This window comes from Alternaria rosae (assembly GCF_020736505.1).
Source record: "Alternaria rosae strain MPI-PUGE-AT-0040 chromosome Unknown BKA58scaffold_3, whole genome shotgun sequence".
Taxonomy (NCBI): Eukaryota; Fungi; Ascomycota; class Dothideomycetes; order Pleosporales; family Pleosporaceae; genus Alternaria; species Alternaria rosae.
In genome coordinates this window covers 619,428-644,539 of record NW_025763572.1, presented here as the reverse complement: position 1 = coordinate 644,539, position 25,112 = coordinate 619,428, and the positions used below count along the sequence as shown (strand labels likewise).

General features: G+C 52.9%; 11 protein-coding genes across 11 annotated transcripts; 6 read left to right on the top strand and 5 right to left on the bottom strand.

Annotated features, from left to right (window-relative positions):
• Nucleotides 1-428: 428 nt before the first annotated feature.
• BKA58DRAFT_399479 (uncharacterized protein) lies at nucleotides 429-955 on the bottom strand (the record flags this gene model as incomplete). The annotated part of the gene is made up of 2 exons (XM_046171546.1): nucleotides 429-448; nucleotides 556-955. The coding sequence occupies 2 exons, from the start codon at nucleotides 953-955 to the stop codon at nucleotides 429-431; spliced, it is 420 nt and encodes a 139-aa protein (XP_046027229.1).
• A 339-nt stretch (nucleotides 956-1,294) lies between these two features.
• On the bottom strand, nucleotides 1,295-2,191 carry BKA58DRAFT_399478 (uncharacterized protein; the record flags this gene model as incomplete). The annotated part of the gene is made up of 1 exon (XM_046171545.1): nucleotides 1,295-2,191. The coding sequence occupies one exon, from the start codon at nucleotides 2,189-2,191 to the stop codon at nucleotides 1,295-1,297; it is 897 nt and encodes a 298-aa protein (XP_046027228.1).
• Nucleotides 2,192-2,552: 361 nt separating this feature from the next.
• On the top strand, nucleotides 2,553-3,730 carry BKA58DRAFT_418829 (uncharacterized protein; the record flags this gene model as incomplete). Its single annotated transcript, XM_046172688.1, has 2 exons — nucleotides 2,553-2,899; nucleotides 2,956-3,730. 2 exons carry the CDS (start codon nucleotides 2,553-2,555, stop codon nucleotides 3,485-3,487), a joined length of 879 nt encoding a protein of 292 aa, XP_046027227.1. The 3' UTR covers nucleotides 3,488-3,730.
• A 620-nt stretch (nucleotides 3,731-4,350) lies between these two features.
• On the bottom strand, nucleotides 4,351-4,909 carry BKA58DRAFT_399476 (camp-regulated phosphoprotein/endosulfine conserved region-domain-containing protein; the record flags this gene model as incomplete). Its single annotated transcript, XM_046171544.1, has 3 exons — nucleotides 4,351-4,677; nucleotides 4,726-4,809; nucleotides 4,874-4,909. 3 exons carry the CDS (start codon nucleotides 4,907-4,909, stop codon nucleotides 4,351-4,353), a joined length of 447 nt encoding a protein of 148 aa, XP_046027226.1.
• A 1,347-nt stretch (nucleotides 4,910-6,256) lies between these two features.
• BKA58DRAFT_454171 (SAM-dependent RNA methyltransferase) lies at nucleotides 6,257-7,475 on the top strand (the record flags this gene model as incomplete). Its single annotated transcript, XM_046174501.1, has 5 exons — nucleotides 6,257-6,575; nucleotides 6,635-6,652; nucleotides 6,710-6,820; nucleotides 6,869-6,987; nucleotides 7,043-7,475. The coding sequence occupies 5 exons, from the start codon at nucleotides 6,257-6,259 to the stop codon at nucleotides 7,097-7,099; spliced, it is 624 nt and encodes a 207-aa protein (XP_046027225.1). The 3' UTR covers nucleotides 7,100-7,475.
• A 691-nt stretch (nucleotides 7,476-8,166) lies between these two features.
• On the top strand, nucleotides 8,167-12,496 carry BKA58DRAFT_311910 (Alpha/Beta hydrolase protein; the record flags this gene model as incomplete). Its single annotated transcript, XM_046167353.1, has 6 exons — nucleotides 8,167-8,249; nucleotides 8,309-8,669; nucleotides 8,717-10,110; nucleotides 10,594-10,852; nucleotides 10,899-10,982; nucleotides 11,030-12,496. The coding sequence occupies 6 exons, from the start codon at nucleotides 8,167-8,169 to the stop codon at nucleotides 12,494-12,496; spliced, it is 3,648 nt and encodes a 1,215-aa protein (XP_046027224.1).
• Nucleotides 12,497-12,909: 413 nt separating this feature from the next.
• Nucleotides 12,910-14,564, bottom strand: BKA58DRAFT_118040 (WD40-repeat-containing domain protein). The gene is made up of 5 exons (XM_046164085.1): nucleotides 14,308-14,564; nucleotides 13,948-14,260; nucleotides 13,696-13,868; nucleotides 13,359-13,639; nucleotides 12,910-13,235 (listed from the first exon to the last, which is right to left on the bottom strand). Exons 1-5 carry the CDS (start codon nucleotides 14,308-14,310, stop codon nucleotides 13,052-13,054), a joined length of 954 nt encoding a protein of 317 aa, XP_046027223.1. The 5' UTR covers nucleotides 14,311-14,564; the 3' UTR covers nucleotides 12,910-13,051.
• Nucleotides 14,565-14,719: 155 nt separating this feature from the next.
• Nucleotides 14,720-15,399, top strand: BKA58DRAFT_311119 (P-loop containing nucleoside triphosphate hydrolase protein; the record flags this gene model as incomplete). The annotated part of the gene is made up of 2 exons (XM_046167322.1): nucleotides 14,720-15,073; nucleotides 15,133-15,399. The coding sequence occupies 2 exons, from the start codon at nucleotides 14,720-14,722 to the stop codon at nucleotides 15,397-15,399; spliced, it is 621 nt and encodes a 206-aa protein (XP_046027222.1).
• Nucleotides 15,400-16,559: 1,160 nt separating this feature from the next.
• Nucleotides 16,560-17,753, top strand: BKA58DRAFT_310660 (WD40-repeat-containing domain protein; the record flags this gene model as incomplete). Its single annotated transcript, XM_046167299.1, has 3 exons — nucleotides 16,560-16,817; nucleotides 16,869-17,338; nucleotides 17,390-17,753. The coding sequence occupies 3 exons, from the start codon at nucleotides 16,560-16,562 to the stop codon at nucleotides 17,751-17,753; spliced, it is 1,092 nt and encodes a 363-aa protein (XP_046027221.1).
• A 1,771-nt stretch (nucleotides 17,754-19,524) lies between these two features.
• On the top strand, nucleotides 19,525-20,664 carry BKA58DRAFT_454143 (uncharacterized protein; the record flags this gene model as incomplete). Its single annotated transcript, XM_046174500.1, has 1 exon — nucleotides 19,525-20,664. The coding sequence occupies one exon, from the start codon at nucleotides 19,525-19,527 to the stop codon at nucleotides 20,569-20,571; it is 1,047 nt and encodes a 348-aa protein (XP_046027220.1). The 3' UTR covers nucleotides 20,572-20,664.
• On the bottom strand, nucleotides 20,665-24,652 carry BKA58DRAFT_117975 (uncharacterized protein). Its single transcript, XM_046164084.1, has 3 exons — nucleotides 23,528-24,652; nucleotides 22,749-23,464; nucleotides 20,665-22,696 (listed from the first exon to the last, which is right to left on the bottom strand). The coding sequence occupies exons 1-3, from the start codon at nucleotides 24,438-24,440 to the stop codon at nucleotides 20,759-20,761; spliced, it is 3,567 nt and encodes a 1,188-aa protein (XP_046027219.1). The 5' UTR covers nucleotides 24,441-24,652; the 3' UTR covers nucleotides 20,665-20,758.
• Nucleotides 24,653-25,112: the final 460 nt, after the last annotated feature.

The window sequence follows — 25,112 nt, the reverse complement described above, 5'->3', positions numbered from 1 at the left end:
GACCAGGATAGCTTTCGTCCCTCTCTTCATCGCGCACGTGCACCTCTACATCGCTACCAACAATACCCTTTGCCCATGTCTCCACCGTCTCACTCGCCTGAGCAAGCTGTTCAGAACTGCTCAACCCGCAGTGCGAGCATGGGTGTCTCTCAACTTCAACAGTCAGGCCTCTGCAGTGCCCATGGAGCCCCTCTAGACTACCGTCCAGTCTCCTTTCCCCCTTACCTTTTACAGTCTCTTTGTATCCGAATGGGTGCGCACTACAACATGCGGAGCAGAAGATCTTTACTTCGCACACTAATTTGATGTCTTTGAGATCGAGGCGGAGTCGCTGCAGGTATCGCACAAACATCATCTCAATCTCATCCGGAATAAACCACAGATCTGGATGCGAAGACCATGTAGCCCCTCGCCAAGTTAAATTGACTTCAGACGTCATTTCGATTTTCTTGATGCTTTTGTTGAAGAGGAGTGAATTCTTAAACTTGCTGCGAGACACCGGGTTTGGAGGGGCTCTGCGACCACAGGATTTCCCACCAAGCCATCTGCGCTGACCTTCTGGCCTTGGTCTTGGTCTTGAATTTCCATAATCCCTGTTTGGAGCATATGTCTGCGTCGTATAGAACACTTCGAGCGCTTCTCCCAGAATCGTCCTGCACAGAAGTAGCCAGTCAGGAAGTCCCCGGTACTGGTCATCACAGTAGGTGTACTTTCGGTTGCTGGCGACTATAGCGAGCTCGCGGTAATGAAATTCGGTTTCATCAGAGCCGAATGCGTGCTCCCAGATCATGTCGCGCAATTCGCGAGGCAAGCGGGTGAAGAGTGGTGACTGTTCGTTTTGGATGGTGATGAGTCTTGCTCGGTCAAGATCTTCTTTGGTGCTGAGTTGGCGACGCTTACGGGGAATGTAGGGTCCGTCGTCAGGTGAGTAGCGTTTTTCGTTGCGGAGATGCATGTTGAGAGGTGTTGCTATCTGGCGAGAACCTGACAGGAAGGCGTGAGACGACTTCGGGAACGTACACCGCAATGGGAGATTGGTGTAGAGAGAAGAGAATATGGCCCCACAAGTGGGATCGAAGTTTAAATAGCCATGGTATTAGTATAGAGCTAACTGGTTGTGGCTAGCGTCGTATCTCCGACGAAGACCGAGGCCTCGATATGGACGACGACATTGGCTAGGACTGCAGTGGCCGTTCTTCGACTATCCGATCCATTTTCATGACTGCTTTGAATCAGAATGGGCCAATGAGGTAGCAGAACCAGTTATGTGTTCTTCCTGGATGCGTTTGCTTACCTACACCTTCCGCTCCATGGTGACATGTCGCACCCACGCCGTTGTCTGGTACAACCTATACCCCCAGAACCCTCGAATCACATCGGTGCGATCCTCCCAGGACAAAGCTCCACCCTTACCGACTAGCCTCAGCGCACACTTCTCCGCATCATCCATGATGAATAATGGTTTGGTATCTTTCTTAGGTCCTGAGAAAACCGCGACACTGATCTTGACTTTGCGAAACTTCCCTTCCCAATCTTTGCCCCATTCATTAGTAAGCTTAGCGGGTTCGTTCTGCTTCCAGACTTGCCGGGCGTGCTCGTTGTCGTATTGCCAAACCATACCCAGATCGGCATCCTTGAGAGATACGTTGTCCATTAACTTCAAGAAAGCAACAGACTGGTCGCCAGCGGAACCAGTGCTCAAAGCATTACAGGGGAAGGTAGGGAACATCCTGATATTTCGTACGCCGCCGTTGGTGAAGACGAGCGTGTTCGGGACTCCTTCGTAGATTTCGCTTTCTACAAGCTTTGGGCGCCCACAAGGTTGGAAGGTGTATGTACGCGCGATCAAGTCCAAAACCTCATAACAGATATGTTGGCTTGATAGCAACCATAGCAGGAGGCCTCGTTTAGTTAGTTTCGAGCGCCGAAAGTAGCCTTTTGAGTTCCGTCTCGCAGCAACGATCAGCTTGTTCACGCGGAATGTAAGATCTAGTCCCTCAAGCAACTGCATGTACACTTGGTTTCTGATCTCACGCGGCAGATTCAGAAACGCGCTTTCTTCCTGAGTGGGAATAGTCGAGATCGTAGGCCGAGCCTTTGATGTCTGGACCTTCAAGCGCTTGGAGGAGCGAATACCTTTTGCCGGCGACGAGGCGCGTTTCTTGGGTGGTGCTTTCTTCTTGGTGGCCATGTCGTCGTCTGGGTTATATTTGGGAAATGGGTTTGAGTGATAATGAGCGATTGTGGCAGCCAGGTGGAGCGATGAGTGAGCTATGATGTCGAGTAGGGCGATGAATGAGGGAGGTAGTCGTAGGAGTGCTCGGCGTCGATTGTTTCTTATATGCGAAAGGGCTGGTGGTTTGGCGCTCGAAGCTCGTGATCGTGGGCACGGTCTTCTGGTAATGAAGGAAGGCGCAACGAAGGGTTCTCGCCTCCACTTTGAAATGCTGCCTGGAGTATTCTCATGGCCTAATTCAAAAGTCGAGAGCTTTCGCATCACACCGTTTGCCCCGACTTCCTCAAATCAACTCGTTGCCAACTCGGAAGCTACAATGAGCTCCACATGCACAAACCGCGGCAGCATCGAGGACACCTCAAACCTCGACCACCCCGAAACATCCAAGTTCACGGCGTCGGCTACATCAGCTCCCACCTCATCGCACAGCCGCCTTCTCGACCTTCCAGCCGAGCTTCGAGAAAAAACATACGCCTACATATTCGGTCCATCCCCCCGCGCAATCACCGCCAGCAAAGAGACCAGCGTCCGGGCTTCAGTGCGCTGCTTCACGACTCCATCCCCCTACTATCCCGGCTATGCAATCATCGGTCTGCCCAAACGGTTGCTAGCCAACAAACAGATCCACGCTGAAGCGATGGATGTGTTCCGTCGATGGCGTACGTTCGTGTTCGATGACCCGGTGCCTGTGATAGAAGAAGTAGACCTGCTTTCAACAGTCTGACTTACGGTGGAAGCGGCAATATTGATAGCGTTGCGTTCCAGCCTGGTCGTACTGTGCAGCCCAAGCTGCGCACACCTTTTCGTCTCGATTACACTCCAGGCGAAGTTGCAAGTTTCTTCGAAAAGGCGAGGGAGGATGACGGTAAGTTTCTCGATTGTATTCGTCGTGGACTCGGTGAGAACGCGTGTTTGGACTTATACTGGGATCGCATGTGGTGTGGACGTGAGTACATCCACCCTCACTGTAGGGAGTGGCTGGACGGCGAAGAAGAGATGGTGGATTATTTTGATGAGAGGTGGAGTGGGCGGTTCCGTAAGGTTTGCGTTCATGTTAGATATGGAGGAACGGAGTGGCCCTTCGCGCAAAAGATGTTGAAGACTGCTAGGGAAGGCTCACGGCGACTCGTGGGTATCACTGCAGGAGAGGACGAAGGCGCGCGTTGGACTAGGAAGGAGTTGGCACCGCCGGTTAGTCCTATTTACCTCTGCGATTGGGAGTCGACGTTGGTGATCGAGCGGAAAATTTGAGATGCTGGCTTGGCTGCGCGAGATGGATAGTTTGGAGGTTTTGATATCCGGTACCAGAATCCAATCCCAAAGCATGTATATCTTGTGTACAAGCTCCCTCATACAACAAACCTTTCCATCAGTGGAAGCCGCTGCCGCAGGATGGCGGCTTATAATTAATCTTGGAAGCAAGGGGCTCTAAGTACAAATAGCACTCCTGAGCTTTAAAAGAGAAGCCTGCGAAACGATAAGGGACTTTCGCCGTGGGTGCACATACAAAGCCCTTTACGTATCTTCAGGGCTTCATGTGTCAGGCACCAACGAGTCACGTGCTCAAATATCCACTAGTGCATCCTCCATAGACACGCGCAACCTTGTAAGTCATCACCATGCAACTAAACAGCCAAAACTGAGTTTTCCAGTAATCATATTGCTACGATAATCTTCTACTCAAACAAGCATACACGCTCGCGGCCGTGAAAGATCCGAGTCTGGCAACCTTGCAAGAGCACCCGGAACATGCTCCGGTCTCTGCAAAACCCACTCATCCCCTATCAAACATACTACACGAAGAAGTGAAGAACGTGCCTGTGCTCCCCGACTTCATATGCAAAGGAAACTATTGTTTGCCGAAAGGCGTTTGTGGGCGCCGATACAAAAAAGGCTCGGCTGGCCATGTGGTAGAAAAGCTCGCTTCATCCGGGAACGCCGCATCCGACTCCGTAAATGACGATGAGAACCGGGTTCAGGCCGTTCGAAAAAGGGTGGGTGCGTATGTATACATTTTGGGCACCCGTCATCCAAGGTTGCGCCAAATGAGTGCAGCAAAAGGAAGGCAAAGGGGGAGCGCGCAGAAGTGCTAGCGGCAAACGAGTGTCTGCCGTCTATGCCTTGACTGCGCCGCCCTCCTCGACGTTCTCGTTGTTCTCAAAGTCTGAAGCGGAGGTCTCGCGGTTCAGGCTTGTCTCGCGGTGCATGAAGGTGTGTTCCTTGACGGGGCTGCCTGCCAACTCGCCTTGACCGTTGGCGGTAACGCTGTCTCTGTGGCCGTTGCCATTGCCGTTGCCGTTCTGGCCCGTGGGCGTGGGCGGGGCGATGTGTGGGATCTTTTCGGGGTTGGGGTGCTCGCGGCCGACTTGGGTGACACCGACGTCACCAGCTTTGCCGGCCTTGGAAAGGGCGTAGTCGCCGCTGTCGAAGTACTTGCGCTCCTGCGACCGTTGTTAGCAGGGATGTGGATGTTTTGCAGGCTCTCGTACCTTCAACTTGTTCTGGAGCAAGTCCTTCTTGTTGGGCAGCTTGCCATAGAGACGGAAGAGTTTGGCCTCCTGCTCCGACATTTTCTAAAACACCATTAGCTGGAAACGTTCCTAGAGGTTGCGCATGGCTTCTCCGGCTATGACGTACGCTGACATCGACCTTGTTCTGCTGGTGCGGGTTCATGGTTGTGGTGGTGAGGAGTGTGGTGTTGCGGATCGCAAGTGACGTTCGTTAGAGGGGCAGCTGCTCGCGAAGGGCGCAGAGTGTCTGTCGTGTGGATTCTTTGTTGTATGGTCGACTCAGAAAAGGGTCAAGGGTCGCAATTTGTTTAAAAGTTGCTGTCGTTGGCTCGCGCTGACCACTTTGGGCGAGTACCGTTACCCGTTATGTGACAGGGACAGGGTGAATAGATGTGATTGATCCGGCTTCCAGCGCTGACGATTGGGTGCCGACAAAGCTCGGGCGTATGTCTTTGCTGCTGCCTGACAACACAACAACGTCGACGTGTTATGACTCGTTTGGTGTGTCGTTCTGGTGCTGTCGAAGCGACGATGTTTGGGCGGGAATGGGAGGAGTGCCCCTCTATCCAGCTCGACTATGCGATAAGCCTGGATCGCCCGAGGTTCCAGCTGCTCGGAATGCTGCACGAGGTCAATCGAGCAACAAAACAAAAACAAAAAGTAAAAGTGGTGCTGAGAGTTGCAGGAGGTCGAGTACGCTCTGTAGAGGCAGGATATATAGAACAGTGTGGGTGATGTGATAAACTTGGGTGTTGCTGTCTCTTCAATTGCCTCGCTCGAAGTTGTCACTCAAAGAGGGGCAGATGCAGCAGATATGTAGGCGACGAGTGGGCCGACGTGAACAATTCCCAAAACGTGGCTTGCTTGACGGATGAATTGACGCAACTGGCACAAAGACACCAAGGCAAAGCAGCCGTTTCCGCGAAAAGTGTAACCGTTTAGCCCTTACGCGTGTTGGTCGGATGCACGCTGCACGCTGGATTGCCGTGGACCTTACCAGACGCGGCATCTTAACAACGTCACGCGTGCACACCATTGGCCTCTCAACCCACCATGATCGCCAGGGCCCAGCTCGATAGAGCTTGCCGTGTCGGTATTCTGTGCCATTGGAGTTTGGCCGCGGCGACGTCACATGGAACACTGATTGGACTGAATCACGATGCACTTTTTTTATCTTGCAACTACGAAAGCATGCTTCCCCGCTTACCACGATAGACGGTTGCTTGAGCGTGATAGGCTGCTTCGATGCGCTAGTTCTAGACTTTATCAAACCCTGAAGGTCAGCCATGCTCCCCACCACCACCTACTTTGATTAGCGAGATACTACTGCAGGGCTTCAAGGTTCTCACCATCGATCCAGAACACAGGAAGCAAGACACGACATCGAGCCTGAGAACATCTTACAGAGCCCCGCGTTGAGTAATTCGCTTAACCACTGCAGTAAAATATCACGCCAAAAAATACACAAGGCCGGGAGCGTATCCCACCTCCAATCACAGAGACTCCAAAAATGGCTGACACCGGCAAGACCTTTGTGGTGGAACATCTAGACCCTGAGCTGGAGGAGTGGTCATCTCTTGAGTACTCCAGTATCGCGTCAGAGTCACATGCATCCGGCGCACAGTTCCTGCTGTCTTCAGTGCCCGCTTCGTTGAAGCTGCCAGCCAACCTACAGGGCGCCAAGGGACTCAATGTCGAGACAAGAGGTATTGAAGAAATCTATGCCGATAAGAAAGACAAGGTGTGTCTACTGGATCCTGCAGCAGCCAAGGACTTGAGCCCAGAAGATGGCGAGACATTCGATATCTTCTTGTTTGGCGGTATACTTGGTAAGCATCCGCGCTCATCCAGAGAAGAAATGCGTTGGAAAGAGCTAACTCTTGACTAGGAGACGATCCACCACGAGGTGTGTAATACTGTCACCATTGTTCCAAATGTGCACAGTCCACTGACTTACTCATAGACCGTACTTCGGAGCTGCGCAAGAAAGGATACCAAGGGCGTCGCCTGGGACCAGTACAGATGACGACCGACACAGCAGTACGTGTCACGAGGATTTGCGTGCAAGACAAGGGTATGCCGAACAGTTCAGAAGCTGATGCAAGGTGCTGACGAGGCGCAGTACCCGTCGACAAGATCCCGTACATCGACCATCCTGATCTCAAGATCAACAAGAACGAGAGCACGCAAATGCCGTTCCGCTACGTCAAGGACGATAACGGGGAACCTATCATGCCCAAGGTAAGCGTATCCGACGTTGCCATGCCTCAACACGCGATATTAATCGGATGCACAGGGAATGCGTGAGCTGATCGTCAAAGACTCAGCCAAGAGCCTGAACGATCTCTTCTGAACATGGGCTGCCTTCGCATTTCAGGCGCGCATCTTCGCGTACCAACAGCACGGAAGATGAGCATGCGCCACTGTGGCACACAGTCATCAACGATCATTGACATGTACCGCTTGCGGGAATTCCAAAAAAGCATTTCGAGGATTGGAAAGGGGTCCGCGGTGTAGTACTAGGCGGGACTCTAGCTCTCTGTCGGGGCATCGACGAGACGGACCGAATCGGATGCTGTGGTGCTCTAGAACGTCTTTCACGTTGGCGCGGAATGACGGCATAACAAGTTGGTGCTAAAGGGATAGTAGTCTACGTAGTCCAAAGAGTTATTGTCAGCCCGGCGAACCTTGGGATATGAGATTGACAACTGCATGCGAACATCGGCGGCTAGGGACGCGTGTACATTTTATTCGGAGTTCGCATTCGGAAAATTTGCGGCCTGAGGACGGAGCTGACACATGTGTGAAGCATGAGTGAACGCTGCATCGTGTCAGATGCTGGGGCGCGATGCGCGTTCTCGAGACGCGGAGATGGGAGTAGCCGGAATCGGAACTGTGCCGTGTGATTGGCTGTGGAACGAAGCTTGGACGATATCTACCCCAAAGATGTACCTCAACAGGCATCTCGCAATAATATTGATATCAGTTAACTTTCTTCGCTCGTTCTCGACTGTTGAAGAGTAAGATTATTCGTTGAAATTATCGTTCTCCTTGTGGATCGCTCGCGTGTCTTGTGTCTCACGATCTACATTGACAGGCCCCTGTTCTGGATCCCAACTCGGACTCGTCAGCCGCCGCCGCAGTAGCCACCTAAGCTGTACTCTGGAGTCCGATCTTCTCGCATCTCAGCGCCTATACCCTACACTGTGCCAGGCTGCGCATTCACCTATCGTTACTCTGCCTTCACTCGCTGTTCCCTATTTCCCTTCACTTCCCATGATATAGCGACTGCGCACCGCAACCTCCGCGGCCTCAACTCCGAAACGCGGCCTCACTATGGCCTCCTCACATTTTCCGCTGCGATGGCGGACGGCGCTCCTGGGTGGCCTCCTAGCGACGGTATCATGGCTACCAAGCATAATGGCACAGGAGAAGACGCAGGCCGACTACTTCATACATGACCTGCCCGGTGCGCCGAAGCCGTTGCTGAAGATGCACGCAGGGTAAGCAGAACTGGGAAAGGCATGCGCGCGTACAGAGCAATACTGACTCCATCGCACAGACACATCGAAGTGGATGCAGAGAACAACGGCAACCTCTTCTTCTGGCACTACGAGAACCGCCACATCGCAGACAAACAGCGCACTGTATTATGGCTGAACGGCGGGCCAGGCTGCTCCTCGATGGACGGCGCCATGATGGAAGTCGGCCCATACAGAGTGCGCGAAGGCGGCAATCTCGAATACAACAATGGTTCGTGGGACGAGTTCGCAAACTTGCTCTTTGTGGATCAGCCTGTCGGAACCGGCTTCAGCTACGTCAACACCAACAGCTACCTCACTGAACTCGACCAGATGGCCGACCACATGATTATCTTTTTGGAGAAGTGGTTTGCGCTATTCCCCGAATACGAGAATGACGATGTGAGTGGCTTGACTAAGTGGACCCGCGGGATACTGACATGTGGTAGTTTTACATTGCCGGTGAATCGTACGCTGGACAACACATTCCCTACATCGCTCGCGCTATCCTTAAACGAAACAAAGAAAATCTCTCCAAAACACCATGGGCGCTCAAGGGACTTATGATCGGAAACGGCTGGATATCGCCCGTCGATCAGTATCTCGCCTACATACCCTTTGCTTACCAGAACGGCCTCATGCGGGCTGATACCGACTCGGCAAGGCGCGTCGAAGAGCAACAGAGAATATGTGTCAAGAAGCTCGAAGAAGGTGGCATGAACACCGTTGACACGAGCGAGTGCGAGCAAATCATGGTTAGAATCCTGGAAGAAACCAAGAACAGGAAGGCCGATACGATGAACCAGTGTCTCAACATGTACGACATCCGTCTCCGCGACGACTCGTCCTGTGGAATGAACTGGCCCCCGGATCTTGCGCAGGTCACTCCTTACCTCCGCCGCCCAGATGTCATTCAGGCTCTCCACATCAACCCCGACAAGAAGACCGGCTGGCAGGAGTGCAACGGCGCTGTTTCTGGACATTTCCGTGCCAGAAAAAGCGAGCCTGCTGTCAAGTTCCTACCCGAACTCATCGAGCAGGTTCCGGTCCTCCTCTTCTCTGGCGACAAGGATTTCATTTGCAACCACGTTGGCACAGAAGCTATGATTGGCAACATGAAGTGGAACGGCGGAAAGGGTTTTGAAGCCTCCCCTGGTGTACAAAACGCCAAGCAGGACTGGATGTTCGAAGGCGAAGCTGCTGGAACATGGCAGGAGGCCCGTAACCTTACATATGTTGTCTTCTACAACTCCAGCCACATGGTTCCTTTTGATTACCCCAGACGCACTCGGGACATGCTCGACCGCTTCATGGGCGTGAACATTGAGGCCATCGGTGGTGCTCCTGCCGACAGCCTAATCGATGGCGAGAAGGGTCCATTGACAAGCGTTGGCGACCACCCTAACTCGACGCAAGCCGAAGAAGACAAGACCAAGGAGCTCAAGGCGGCAGAGTGGAAGGCCTACGCCCGCTCCGGCCAGGTCGCACTCGTCGTTGTCATCATCGTCGCCTGCCTCTGCGGCTTCTTATGGTGGCGCAGCAGGCGCTCAACTAGCGAATACAAGGGCACCGACAATGACGAAGGACGAGAGTCTCTTCTCACTGGCATGGGCCTCGACAACTTCCGGAGAAAAGAACGAAGGCAAGATCTTGAAGCTGCCGACTTTGACGAACGGGAGCTCGATGATCTCGATGACGTGCCGAAGAAGCCAAGAAATGGCTATGCGAGCGTGGGGTCAGAGAAGGGTCGAGAGTCGCACAATGACTCCACATTTTCTTTGGGCGTCGATAGTGATGAGGAGGAGGCTAGCTCGAGCGATCGCGGCAGGAGAAAGGAAGCATCGTGATAGATTGGGATGTTCGTGACGGCGCTTTACAAACACATAAGGTTGGGATACTATAGCATTGCAGGCGTATTAGGGTGCCGAATTATATCACTTTGTCTTGCAAGCACACACTTGGTATATGATGGGTGCATCATGGTAACGCGCATACCTGGGTATTGCCCCATCTCACGTGGGCCTCCACATACTGAGTATATGGAGACTTTAGGCGGCTGAAGCCTGGTTGAGGTTTCCTAGTGTTGCACTCGGGTGTGGGTCCGGTCGATGCTGCCTTGTGAGCACGTGAGTGCGGGACTAGCGCGACCGCGTTCCTGCCGTCCCAAGGCGCGTCATCTTCAGCCACGACGCCTCGACTTCAGCAAAGCGGCGACCCATGCTCACCACACCGTAACAACAACAATGCCTGCGTACGTACAGATTCTTTACGCGTTCCTCACACACGGTATCCTCGACACCAACAAAGTCCGCTAACAACGATGCAGGCCAGGCGACCAATACAACGGCGGCAACGTCAAGAACCCCTTCGAAGAACGCGTCGTAAACGGCTTCACAGCAACGGAAATCGCGACACTGCAGAGTCGGCTAAATAAACAACTCGGTCCGGAATACATATCCCAGCGGCCGGGTAATGGCGGTGGTAAGGTGGCGTACCTGGAGGGGAACAAGGCGATAGCGCTTGCAAATGAAGTCTTTGGGTTCAATGGCTGGTCAAGCTCGCTGGGGCAGGTGCAGATCGACTACGTATGTTTCGTCTACCGGGGAGAGAAATGCATATTGACAAAGATAGGTCGACGAGCATCAAAACGGCAAGGTCAGCTTGGGTCTCTCAATAGTAGTGAGGATCACGCTGAAGGATGGCACATATCACGAGGTAATAAAGTCGCTCTTTACATCTCATTCCTGCTAAAATCGCGACAGGACATTGGCTACGGCTCGATAGAGAACGGCAAGGGCAAAGCAGCCTCATTTGAAAAGGCCAAGAAAGAGGCGGCAACAGACGGTTTGAAGCGCTCATTACGCACGTTCGGCAATGTCCTCGGCAACTGCTTATACGACAAAGAGTATCTCAAGAAGGTCCAGGTTATGAAGGTCAAGCCCATCAAATTCCAGGAAGACAATCTCTACCGACATAATGATTTCAAACCGCCACCACAACCTGAGGAGCAACTTGTAGTCAAGCAGGAGCCGCACAAGACACCAGTTCGGCCCAACCAGGTCCTTCGCACGCGTACAGATCACCTGAACAACGAGTCGTTCGGAGCTGACTTTGACGACGATGCGGACGAGAACTTGTTCGATGGAGTTGATGTCTCAGAGGGCCATGGCGACGAGTCCTCATTGTCAGAGACCTTGTCCGCTCCAGACACGACGGCACCGCGCGCTATACAGCCAGCGAAACCAAATGGTGTATCGTCTGGTCGCACTTCACCTGTCCGCAATACAGGACCCCCTCGCCAGCCCAACGGCAGACCCCCACAAGCCGGACGTGGACAACCTGGCATGCAACAGCAGCAACCGAACCAGGCACCCGGTAGACCTGCTCCTCATATGCAGAACGGAAGACAGCCACAAACCCCTATTCAACAACAGCCTCGACCTGTGCAGAATGGCGGTCGCATGGCCCCGCCAGCAATAGACAACGGCGCCGCCTCGAAGCCCGGAGGACAGCAGCCACAGAATCAACAACCCGCTCCTAACAATCAACCTCTCCGACCAACCCCACCCCAAGCACAACCCCCACCAAACCAAGCACGACCAATACCCCAAGCCCAAGAAACGAACACACCCGCACAAAACGCACCTCCACCCAACCACCGACCCCCCGTAGGCTTCGTAACCTCCCGCGCCGCCGAGCTCCTCCAAGCCTCAGACTCCGCCTCCCTAACTAACCTCCCCTCCTTCAACCCCAACGCCGACTCGCCCATACCAAAAGAAAAACGCACCCCCGGCGTCGACCACGCCCGCAGCATCCCCATCAAACGCGACGCCGTCGGCGCACCGCCTGCCCCTCAACCACCACCTCAGCGACCCGGCGTCACATCAAATGGCTCCTTCAACCGCCCCAACGTCGTAAACCCACACATGCAGCCAGATCGCCGCATCGGCATGCCCGGCGCACCGAACTATGCCATGAGTCCTAGTGCGAATCGTGGTGCGTACAAGCCGCCTACGTTCAACGGTGCGGGGCCTGGTAATGGTAATCCTGTTGGTGGTGCTGGTGGTCCCGGGGGTGTCAAGAGAGAAAGAGCCGCGCTGCAGGATGTTAGCAATGTGGGTGTTAATGGGAATGGAGATGTGGGCAGTGAGGGGCCTGAGGCTAAGAAGCAGAGGGTTGATGTGCCGGCTGGTGTTGAGAATGCTGGGGCTGGGGTTTCTAGTACGTGAGATACCGGTGTAGTTTCCACGGGCTGCTTTCATGCTGTTGTGTTGATGAGCAGGGCGTTACTCTGGTGGCAAGGGAATGGTGTTCTGGCGTTATGAAAAGGACGATGAGAGGGCACTGTTTTAGCGAGGATATGTCGTTTAAGGTTTACTACCTTTTGGAGTGTATAGTGTATATGAGCGCGTTTCGTCGCGAAAAGAGCAGAGGAACCTGCTACATTGAAACCAACCATTACGAATACTCTATTGTGTCGGAATGTATTGCTGGAAATCATTCATTGGGGATGTACCAGTGTTGAGGTAGTCTGACTCGAAGGTGTACAGCAAGTGAGTTTAAAAAATGAGGTTTGGAATCGTTGTCTTCACCGAGCTCAGCTATAAGACGCTCATGCCGCCCATCTTCAATCTTTTCCCAGCCTTGCCAGCTCTCTCATGCTGCTCCCACGAAACTCTCCAGAATCTTAACATCACGCCGCCATCTCCAAGATTTTTCTTTCCTCTCTCAGCTCCTTGCATCTGCTTCAGCACATACACGGTCACCTTCTGCACCCCTTTCCTTCAACCAGCAGCCTCACGGTAAAAGCTAATCGAGTTATTCCCACCCGCCAACGCAAACATCTCACTCTTGCCCGGCGCTTTAGGCAACCACTTTGCGCTCCAGAGCGGTTTGTCGCCGTGGGAATGCGTGGCTACACATGACCGCGTTTCTATGCGCCAGACTTTTGCTTTTGAGTCGTGGGATCTGTGAGGTGTGGTGTTAGCAAGAAGTCCATACTTGTACCTCCAACTGTCCGGAAGCGTATGGTAGTGAAGCAGGTGAGGAATGGTAGATGATGGGTAATGGATGGGTATGGGTATGACTTACCCACTCAACAAATACTCCCCCGTGTCACTCCAATCCAAACTCAACACCCACCCACCGTGACCCGTGAAGTTTGCGACCTGCTCGCCGGATGTGACGTCGTAGAGGGCGATGATGCGTGCGTCACCGCCTGCGGCTAGTAGTTTTGAGGCGGGGGAGAAGGATACGGCGCGGACGGGGTGGACGAGGCCGGAGAGGGAGTGCGCGAGGCGTCCGGTTTCGTTGTTGAAGACATAGATAGAGCCATTTTCGTGGCCGGAAGCGGTGTACGTGCCGTTGCGACTCTGGATGTGTGGGTTAGTGGGGTGTGGGATGGGATGGGGGAAGGAGGGCGACGTACCAAATCCACAGATAGACCGAAGCTGCCTTTTGTTTCGTACTCGCGTATCCGGGGCATACCCTCTTCTTTGTTGAGGCTCCAGACGTTGATTTTGCCGTTGATACTGGTGCTCGCGAGATATTGGCCATCTGCACTCAGCGCAATAGCCCAAATCTCACCGGGTTTATTCTGGTCTGTCAAAGCTGTCAGCACCTTCCTCCTTCTACAACACCACTTCCTGCGATCCCAAAGAAAGCATAGAGGCGTACCCACCAACAATCTCCCCATCCTCACTCCACACACCCTCTTCGCCCTGACTCCATATCTTGACCTTGCCCTCGAAGCCTGCACTCGCAGCCCGTCGAGCTTTCTCTTCTCTTGCGGTGACAAGGTGGTGTATGCCGAGTGGATGCGCCTTGTCGAGTGTTTGTATTACGGGGAATTCGGCTTGTGTGGTGTCGTAGACGTTGATGCTGCTTGAGCCGGAGGCGGAGAGGAGTTGGGTGCTGGTCGGTGCTACGGCGAAGATATCGCTTGCTTTGGGATGCGCCGAGTCGACCGTGTGGAGGGTGAGGTATTGTTTCGACTATGAGTTGTTAGAATGACGTTGAGAGCGCCGAGGAAGGTGCCTACCATAGTGGATTATCTGCAGCTCCGCCGACCTGTTTTTGGGCGCGACTATCGTAACATGCGCAGTGTTTGGAGCTGAGAGCTAAATTCCAGCTCGATGTCGTCAGTACGGGCAACACGAAAACGCGATGTCACCAGTCCCGCCGCCATCCCACTTGCAGCCCCACCAAACACCAGCAAGACCCCTAGTCTGACCGCCAATCACACCCCGCCGCGCCCGACAGCTCCCAATTCACGACTAGGCATGCCATTGACTTTCTCGCGAATCTCCAGAAACTTGTTGAAAGAGTCACCAAGTAGCTGCCTAAAGATACCCTCCCATCTACGCCTGACTCACCCCTCGCTGCCATCCTTCCCTACAAAACCCACATTCAGCACCCAATCTATCCGCACCTTTACCACCCATCCTCCCACCATGGCACCCACCGACCCTGTCCCCGCCTCCAAAGACGCCCTCTCCGCCAACCAACCCATCGTCATCTCCGGGCCTTCAGGCGCCGGCAAATCCACCATTCTAAAGCGCCTCTTCGAGGAGTTCCCCGGCAAATTCGGCTTCAGCATATCGCACACTACGCGCGGGCCCAGGGGAGAAGAGCAAGATGGCAAAGAATACTACTTTGTGACGAAAGAAGAGTTTCTGGATCTGGTAGAGAAGAAGGGGTTTGTGGAGCATGCGCAGTTTGGTGGGAATCACTATGGTACAAGTGTCAAGGCTGTGAACGACATTGCCGAGAAGGGCCAAATTTGTATCTTGGATATCGAGATGGAGGTAAGTCATCGTTTGCTGTTTCCTTGAAGCGCATCTTGTGCTAACAGCGTTTACTGCAGGGCGTTAAGCAAGTCGCAAACCACCCTACGTTCCCTCGCCCGCGGTTCTTGTTCTTGCAGCCGCCGTCTATGGAGATTCTAGAGAAGCGGTTGAGGAGTCGCGCGACGGACAAGGAGGAGGCTATCCTGAAGAGACTCAATCAGGCGAAGGTCGAGATGGAGTTTGCGCATAGTGGGCAGGCGCCGCATGACAAGATTGTGATCAACGACGATTTGGACAAGGCGTACAAGGAGGTCAAAGAGTTTGTTGTTGGCAGCGAGGCATGAAGACCAGAGAAAGGATGAAAAGCTTCACAGATGATACCACAGGAAAGAGTCGAGAATGCGAAGAGAAGCAAGACGTGTTATGATACGATTTTTTTCAATTCAAGACTATTTAAGCCATAAGGTTCATCAGATACCGTCGTAGAAAATTCAGCAAAGGCCGTCATACCACTTTGGGATTAGACAGCCTCAGAGCTTGACTCTATTTCCATGTGTCTCATCATATGAACCGTGTATGGCTGGATGAATCTGGCTTGTTCGACCAAGCGCGTAGTAGCCCATCAACTCCAACCGTTGTCAGAGAGCGTCTACCCTCAGATCCGAAAAGTGTGTTGGTGAATGAACGTTCCTCGCCTCAAGAATAAGCCCCATTGAGTTACCATCCATGACACCTTGATTGACCAAAGTGCAGGAAGGCAATCGCATAACCATAAACTGGACGAGAAGACCCTCCATACCTGGCGCTTCCCGGTGTCTCCCTCCTCCTCCCAGTACTGCAGCAGACCTCAGCATGTGGGCAAGGTAGCCAACGGACTCATATCATCATCCAGGTGCCAGCCCCTCCACCCACGGCGTCGGAATGCCAACCAACAGGGAGTGCGAACGGATAAAGAGACGCGGAAAGAGTCGTAGTCGGTAATGGAAGCCGCGGCTTCTATGGCGGTTCGTTGCTGAAAGTGCGATCGCGAAAGATCGTTGTCCGGGGACTTTCTCCCAAAGCGCAAAACGAGACGCCCTTGCGGGCGCTCTGTGTGTGAGCTTCGTTGCGATTCTTCGAGCGAGGAACGTTGGAAGAAGAAAGAGGTGCGTGACGGAAACTTTTTAAGATGGGGCGGAGGCCGGGGGCCGAGCTAGGCGCGCTAGGCAGAGGCGGACTGGCGCCTGCAAGGGTGCCTGGAGAGCTTTGGTGCAGCGCCTGTTTCTTTGCTGAACGCGTTGTCGGTGAAGAACATAAAGTCATCTGGTATTCTTTGCGCGTAGCAACCATATTCACTGCTGCCAGGCTCGAAACATCTCCACGTGACAGGAAAACTACATACGAGCGCGTACGAACTGCTTTCTCCTCTAAGCTTGAGATCAACACCGCAACCTCGCGCAAAGCTTCGCAACAACCAACAGCCGCATTTCGGACGCGCCCAGCGAAAGGGACGTAAATAGAAGAGATGGCTCTATTCGGTCAGCCCGCAGCGGCCGCATCTACAAGCTCCACCACCGGTGACACCAGCAAAGACGTCGAAGTCCCCGCCGGCCAAGTGCCCAGCGACAGCATATCTGACCTCCAATTCTCGCCGACGAACGACTTCCTCGCAGTGGGAAGCTGGGACAAGAAGGTCTACATCTACGAGGTCAACGGCAATGGCGCGCAAGGAAAGTGGATGTTCGAATGCCAGGGTCATGTTCTGGGTCTCGGATGGTCAAAGGTACGTTTAGAAAGGTGATAGGAAGTCATGGCTGAAAGCTAACTTGTACAGGATGGCACCCGTATAGCAGCCGGCGACTCAACAGGTATGCTCAACATCGTCGACTTCCGTACTGCCCCCGCCAGCGGCACCGTCCCTGCGCAACAAGCCAAAGCCCACGAGAATGGCATCAAGTGCGTTCGCTGGTTCCAGACCGGCGGCAAGGACTACGTCGCGACCGGCTCCTGGGATAAGACCGTCAAGTTCTGGGACCTCCAGGGCGCTGAGCCTGTCGGTACTCTGACTTGCCAGGAGCGCGTCTACAGCATGGACATCAAAGATCAATTGCTCGTCATTGCAACCGCCGAGCGCCACATCCATATGGTCAACCTCTCGAACCCCACAACCATCTACAAGACCATCACCAGTCCTCTCAAGTGGCAGACAAGAGTCGTGAGCTGCTTCACAGACGCCACGGGCTTCGCCGTCGGCTCCATCGAAGGACGATGCGCCATTCAATATGTCGAAGACAAGGATACCAGGTAAGCATTCCCACGTCTACATATTTCATCACTCCATCTAACCCATCTCAGCCTCAACTTCTCCTTCAAGTGCCACCGCCAACAAGACCCCGCCAACCGCGACATCGCAAAAGTCCACTCCGTAAACGCCATCTCCTTCCATCCACAACACGGCACTTTCTCCACCGCCGGTTCCGACGGTACCTTCCACTTCTGGGACAAGGACGCCAAGCACCGTCTCAAGGGATACCCCGAAGTTGGCGGCAGCATCGTCGCGACCGGCTTCAGCAAGGACGGCAACATCTTTGCCTACGCCGTCAGCTACGACTGGAGCAAGGGCTACGGTGGCAACACGCAAAACTACCCCATCAAGATCAAACTCCACCCCATTCTAGGAGACGAGTGCAAGCCCAGGCCTGGAAGTAAGAAGAGGTAATCCCTGATACGTTGGGGATTTCCTTTTTCTTTCTTTCTGATTTGTTGGCACTCTTGCTGATAAGGTGTGTCTGAAGAAGCGGAGACGAGAGAGGCGGCGAAGGCGGCGGGCATCGAAGCTTTGTTGGCTGCGGATCAGCAGGCCTCAAGCCGGAGGCGTGGATTGCGCAGTGGATAAGAAGGGCGCGTACTTGCTCTGCCAGATCGACCTTGCTCTTCGCACGCACGCCCGCTCGTTCGCACGATATCACGGTGTTTGATGTTATTCTTGGTTTCCTGCATTAGCGTTCAAGGGACTGGCGTATAGAGAGATATAGTACCATGGGCTGTGAAGGCTCCAGAGTAGGATAGGCAGGAAAATGTAATCTTGTTGCTGTACAGCTTTTGTTCATGTACCCTGCAATCACTGTCGACATATGTCATGCTAATATCGTCGTCTAGGGTGCAGCTGTATTGATCACGCAGGTAAAACCCGAGTTTCCGAGCAGAAACAAAGGTCAATTAGACTCAACACGCATGATTGATCATATCAGCTGCTTGACAGCAAACCCAGCCCCACTAGATAGATACAGCCTTCACGATCTTCCCTACATCCTCTTCTCTAATCAGTCAACCACCCAGTCACTCACTCCTCCCCCTTCCGTCCCATTGTCTCACACTCCCACCGCCATGCTAACAGTCCCCCAGTCCCCCAGCCAAGCATCTCATGGCTCTACCAACCCATCCCACCAAACCCGTTCGCGCGAGCGCGCTGCTCTTCCCACGCTCGCCCCCCGCATCCCTCGTCCATCACCATTTCCGCATTCCAAGTTATCATGCCTCTCTGCTCGTCCCACTAAGGGATGCAGACGCACTCTTTCATCTTTCCAATCTCATTTCCAGTACCAGCGATGAACAAGTAATACCCCATTTCAGGTCAGGGGAATCTAGACAGTCCTCTGATCCCTGCTTCCGCGCGGAGGATTCCATTGTCTGTTCCTCATCTTCGTCTGTTGTTTCGGCAAGTCACGCAGTGGGATGAGGGATAGACAACTCACCTGTATGCACAAAGAAGCGCCAACCTAGCCCTCAGAGAGGGAGGTTTGTTCGAGGGTATTCGTGTGTGCGGGTGTGTCATCCTGAATGTTTTCCAAGTGCTAGGCACCATTTCCTTTAGGGATTGCGAGGGACGGGATGTTGGGAGGAGGTAAGTGGTGTTTCCATTCTTTCTTGTGGGGATGAGTGGGTGATCAGGTGGATGTGTGCGACGGTAGATTGATACGTTTGGGCTGGGCTCGAAAGAGTCCTAGAAAGACTCGGATTGAGGTACGTTTTGTCGCTTTGGGACGTGAGAACCTTAACAATGAACAGGAATACGCAATCGACCTTTTTGAAGGGAGGAATCTGAGATAGGTCAGTGTGAAGAATGTGTGGAGTAAATGACCGAGTGGACAACATGTTGGGCCGGTAGACTGTGGGTTGTGTAAGTGTAATCGAAGGAGAATACATGAGAGATTCAGCGACCAAGCATCATCGTTCATGATTAAGCCTCTTCGCTCCATTGAAAGGGAAAAATAGACAATTTCGAATGATCAAATGTGGTTACGCCCTTCCCTTTCCAGATGTGGATGTCGCGACTCCATCGCGACCACGGTACACACCTTCCACGTCCAACATCAACGATATATATCTACCTTATAACAGACACCATCCCATCTTTCATCAAGCTTTCACAATCTTCATTTGACTACTAAATCCTCCCTCCCCATCAAAAGCCCCCAACAACCCCCAAAATGCACCTCCGCAAAATCCCCTACTCCCTCGTGTTAACCGACACCGCCGCCATAGCCGCCAACACTGACTCCTCGAACCCATCTTCCCGCTCCCAACGCTTCAGCACCGCACGCCACCGTCTTGAAGAAATAACCCCCGTCGTCCCATCAAATCCACACTTCACCCACGAACCTCCTCCTTGGACAGCATACGGCTACACACTCTGGCACCCCCTAATCGCCTCCTCCCAAAACCTAACCGAATACCACGAGATCCTCCTCCCTAGCTTCCTCTACGAGGATCTGTTGCGTTGTCACAGCGCCTGGGTATCCACATCCCGCATCCACACCTCTCTCCTCAACGACGTCGTCGAAACACTCCTCTGCACTAAATCCGGCAAGAAACTCGCTAGCCTCCTTGATGGAAAACGGCAATGGTTCATCCGCCTCGATCAGATGTCGCCCAAAGACTCGCCCATGGGAGGTAAGTCACCCAGCTCAACCTGCGAAGACGTCATCACGAAGATATGCTCCAGTATGCGCGCGTACGGCTGTTTGACGCGTGAGTTTGAAGATGCGAGGAAGGAAGGGAGGCAGATGAAGATTAAACTCGTGTTGAATCCGTGGGACGAGGGCATGGATCCTGCAAAGGAGTTTCGCGTGTTCGTTCCGTCGCCGGCTGCGAGGACGGGGAGAGAGGCGGTTGCGAGCGAGTTTGAGATCAGTGCGATTAGCCAGTATAGGTGGCCGATGGGGTTTGAAGCGCCGTGGGGGTTTGATTTGCAGCAGACTGTTGAGTTGGTTGATGGAGGGGCGAAGAAAGTGTTTGGGGACATTATGGCGTTTGCTGAGAAAGAGCTGAGTAGGAATATCGTGGGGTTACTTTTGAGGTATGGGTTCAGTTATGATGTTGCGCTGCAACAAGATGGGAGTGTGCAGTTGGTGGAGATCAATCCTTTTGGCGCGCTGTCGGGATGTGGGGCTTGTTTGTTCAATTGGGTTTTAGATGGGAGGGTGCTGTATGGCTTGGAAAAGCCGGAATTCACTGTGACGGTGGAGGAAGAGTAGGATGGATAGCTGTGTATGGGTGTCTGTGCATTTGGCACTATATACTTGGTGTTGGCGGTTCATTGAACCTGATGGTGCTTCTTACGGCTGAAGAGATCTCTGGTCTGTTGTTGTCGTCTCGAAAGCGGCTGTTGCTTTTGAGCTATAGCGCTATGATCACATTTTAGGCCCATCATTAGAGAGCTCTTCAGCCTGCCCGTACGTTTTCCTCAGTTCTCGCTCTTGCGTGTCTTCGCGCCTCATCACTTCGGAGAAGCTCTCCAAGCGCCTTGAAATTGACCGGCTTCGTCATGAAGTGATCAATTCCCGAACTCCATGCTTCCAACTTTGCACTTGAAGACGCTAAGCCAGTAAGTGCGATGATGGAGCACCGTGGCAAATTATTGCTTCTCTCGTATTCGCGAATCGCACGAGTAGCGCTCATACCATCCATGACCGGCATAGACATATCCATTAAGATGATTTCGTATTTGCGCGCTGCTTCCTGGTACTTATTTAAAGCTTCCTGCCCGTTCGCCGCTTGTTCGAATTGAAGGCCATGCTTCTTCATGAACGCGACAAGTAGTCGTCGATTCAGCACATTGTCGTCCACAATGAGAGTGTGCGATATCACAGGGTCTTCTTCTTGAGGAGGCGATGTGAGCGAGTGCTGCACACTTGTAGATCCAGCGGTAGAAGGAGCGACTGGTTCTGGTGACGACAAGCTGAGAGACTCCATGGTATTCTGCATCGACTTCGTTGGCGTAGAGGGATGCGACTGTTGTTGGGGCTGTGGAGGCGGACTAGATATTCCAGCAGGTTGTAGGTTCTCAGCTGGATGTTCGTAACGGTCCAGACATCGGTTGAGAACCCATGCGAGTTTGTAGGGTCCGCATGGTTGCGTGATGATCTCAACTACCGACTCCCTGTTGGTAACGCGGACGTCGGAGCGCAAAGTCGCTGCTTCGAGAGCATCCATCCCCACAAAGATGGTCACTGGGGCGCGTTGACCGTTGAGCCTCCGTTTCCGGATCGTGGCGAGGTAGTCAAACGACAACTCCGGGCAGATAACCATATCCGCATCATGGCCTTCCCACTCATTTGTCTTCACGACCTCCATCTTAAGATGCGTCTCCAAGGTATAAACCAGTGCGTTGGTGAAGCGTAACAGACCTTCGTCCGTTTTGGAGAGACTTGTGTCTTCAGCTGGTCTTTCTATCTTCTTGCGAAGGATGCATATTCTCCGACCTTCTAACCTTGGCAGATAAGAGAGAAATTGCGCTCGTTCAGTCGTTATCGCACCAGGTATTTCTGACTTGTTAAGGGCAAGTTTGACAATGAGTTTAGTGCCGATTTTGGGGTCACTGCTAACTTCAACCTTGCCACCATTCGTGTCAATTATCTGACGTACAATACTCATACCCAGGCCTGTACCCGGCGCATGGGGATTCTCCTGGGAGAATGGCTGGAAGAGGCGGTTTGCGAGAAAACTAGAACTCATGCCTGAGCCAGTGTCTGTAATGGTGAGTGTGATCGCTGCAGGCGCATCAGCATTTTCAGCTAGCTTGTTGGATCTCAAGGAAACATGAATGTACCCCGTCTCAGTATACTTGACAGCGTTACCAAACAAATTCATCACGATTCTTCTCCACGATCCAATTGGAAATGAAAAGACCCAATCATCATCGTAAGCCAGATCGAAAACGATAAAACGTGCTCTGCGTTGAGGAAACGAGACTGCGTGTTCATCTGTAGGCGATATAGGGGCTTCCATGAGCTTGGAGGTGGCTGGAATATATGATGACCCAGAGAATACTGCTTCCACGACCTCTTCGGTTGCGATCCCAAGATCAAATGCGGAAATCTTTCTTCGCCGGCTTTTCACTGGCTTAGCAGATAGCCGTATTGTATTCTCGTTTTTCAGTTTCTTCGAAGAAACTATCTTCATCTCCTCGCTAATCTTGGCGTAGTCCATAAGGTGGTTGATGGTATCAAGGAGCGTCGTACCGCAAGCGTGCAAAGAGTTCATCATACTTGTCTGGAATGAGTCCAACGGTGTGTCTTTGATGAACTCTAGTGTACCAAGTATGCCGTGCAGGGGCGAACGTAACTCATGTGAAACGGAAGAGATGAACGTCGACTTGGCCTGTGATGACTTTTCAGCTCTTGCAACATCGGTGGCTTTTTCACTTACTCACCTGATCCAAGGCCGCAGCATCTAGTCGTGAGAGCTCCCTCATAATTGAGTGACTGAAAATCTTGAAATATGCCATGTCCACAGATGCTGACAGTAGCCTGTATGGATCGTTGCTCCAGCACAGACAGCCGGCGAACCATCTGGCCCTTTCGAAGTCCCAAAAGGGAATAAAAGCGATACTGCGTGCCTTGGGAAACATCGCCTGGATAGCAGCCGATCCCCGCTTCGGTCGGTCGTTTGTCTTGCGTTTCGATGGCGGGGCAGGTGACAGATGTTCAGCAACTTTGGGGCTCAAAATCGTTTCCTCGCTCGAAGATAAGGAACAGCCTTCAGCGCTGAAGGTAAAGATCTTACCATGGGGATATTCGTGAAATAAGCGCGAAAGGTCAGGCTCCAGCAAAGTCCCATATTCCGACTCCTTGTCACTCGGGGTTGCTACTCCAAGTAGCTGACACATTTTGGAACTTGACGAAGAAGTGCCACGGGCATATCCTTCGGTGCTATTGGAGCTTGCCTCATCGCTCGAAGACCTAGATCGATACGATTCGGAGGGGGCGTCGGTATCGCTTCTTGATGCGCTGTTGCCACGACGCTGTCCCCCACTTGCCGCAACGCTCGCATCTAGGATGAGTACTCCGTCCAGATCGCTCGAGCTCATCATCACATTTGCAGCACGTGAGAACATTGACTTCGAGTCGGTGGGTAGAATAGAATCCTCTAGATTTGTTGCATCGAGTCAGTGCGTATCTTGAATGAGTTTTGGGTAGGGAAATTCCTTACGAAGTGTACCGATTGACCGATGTCGATTAGATCTGGCACGACTTGTCTTCGACATTGCTGATGGTGATTGAACAGAAGTGATCTGTTCCGTTTTAGCTTTATCTCGCGTATCCTTCGCTCCGTCCATGTCCGTTTTGGATGCCGCGGATGAGTAATCGGACGATGTCTGAACGACTGCTGTCGAATCGTGCCGAACTTCTCCTTCGAAAGGAGCCAGAACAGATGCGCCTTCCGCAAAAGAGACGAGACCTCGAGTGAACCTTTCTCCTCGCCTGTACTGATCTCTGATCGTATATGTGTTCAGGTAGCTCATGACCGTAGAGCCCAGGTCCTTAAACAAAGCCAGTTCTTCTTTGGAGAGACCGTCTCGGACCTTGGTGTCGAAGATACAAAGCGATCCAACTATTGCGTCATTAGGAGACATCAACGCGACGCTGGCGTAGAAGCGCATATCAGAATTCCCTTGGACATCGTCTCGAAAGCATGTCCCCTGATTCTTGGTGAGGTCGTTGATGATGAGAACTGGGTTTTCATTTCGGTCCAATTCCAGGACCTTTTCACATATGCCCCAATTCCGCGGGATGCTCACGTTCCCAAGCCAACAGTTATTTGGGGCTTCTCCTGGTGCTTCTGGCCGCAGCGGTAAGTCGCAAGTCGCCTCCGCAAGTATGTGTTGTCGTTCATCGTCGAGGAGCGATATCATAGACCGCTGGGCGCCCATCCGGATAGCTGTAAGTTGACACAAGGCTGTCAGCGTCGAATCTGGGGATAAGCGGGGTACATGGTTTTCCAGATTGTCGACATGTGGAATGTTGCGAAAAGCTGCGCCATAGAGGAGCAACACATCGCGCTCTCTCCTCATCCCATAGCGGTCCGTCTTGGTCCCCTCGCGGCTGTTCGATTGTTGACCCATGATGCGCAGTACCGGCGTCTAACCCACGGAAGATCGTAGGCGTCCAATAACTTTCTCAGGCTCCATGCTTCGCCGCTTTAATCGTAAGAGAAGAACGGTAACTATTTGCATCCACTAAACACCAGACATCGTGAGCTATGGAGTGAAAGTTTGCATATCGCCACGCGAGACGAGCCGACTCAACACAGGCGGCGATAGGACTTGTGGGTCGGCAGGGAGCTAGCGTAGCTTTTCTCACCTGGGTGGTGCTACGCTAATGCACCATGGTACCTTCTTACTGGCCACCTCTGTGTTCCGCATTCCCATTGCATCTAGATTTGCCTTAGAGCATTTAGAAGTGTGTATGGTCAGTTTCTAATCTCGGTCCCTCAAAGTGCACCCCAATGACAGGCGAGGTCGGCCTCTAACAAAGGTTAATGTGGTTTCGGCCGCAAATGTGGCGAACCCACAGCGTGCTAGCTGTTGCTGCTTCAAATGCAAGGGCCTGGAAGATGCGGGTACGCACGAGTGCGCGGTCTATCGATTTTCAGACAATAAATTGCAAAGAGATGGCTACTAATGGGAGAAGTGTTGGGCGAGGAGCACGACAACATCAAACGACGAGGCTATTTCGGCGTCGCGACGTTAGCGCCTTGGCAAAGTCGTCCGCCAAGCGGCGGTGTGTACCGCTGC

Excerpts from the sequence above, each read along its gene's own strand:
- BKA58DRAFT_118040 (XM_046164085.1), bottom strand. Across the intron at positions 13,869-13,947 it reads TGAGGATGGGGAGATTGTTG|ACCAGAATAAACCCGGTGAG; the intron begins GTGGGTACGCCT and ends CAGCTTTGACAG. Across the intron at positions 13,640-13,695 it reads TCGGTCTATCTGTGGATTTG|AGTCGCAACGGCACGTACAC; the intron begins GTACGTCGCCCT and ends CCACACATCCAG.
- BKA58DRAFT_117975 (XM_046164084.1), bottom strand. The coding sequence starts at position 24,440 with ATGGGTCAACAATCGAACAGCCGCGAGGGGACCAAGACGGACCGCTAT. Across the intron at positions 23,465-23,527 it reads TCGGTCAATCGGTACACTTC|AGGATTCTATTCTACCCACC; the intron begins GTAAGGAATTTC and ends CAACAAATCTAG. Across the intron at positions 22,697-22,748 it reads ATGCTGCGGCCTTGGATCAG|GCCAAGTCGACGTTCATCTC; the intron begins GTGAGTAAGTGA and ends AAGTCATCACAG.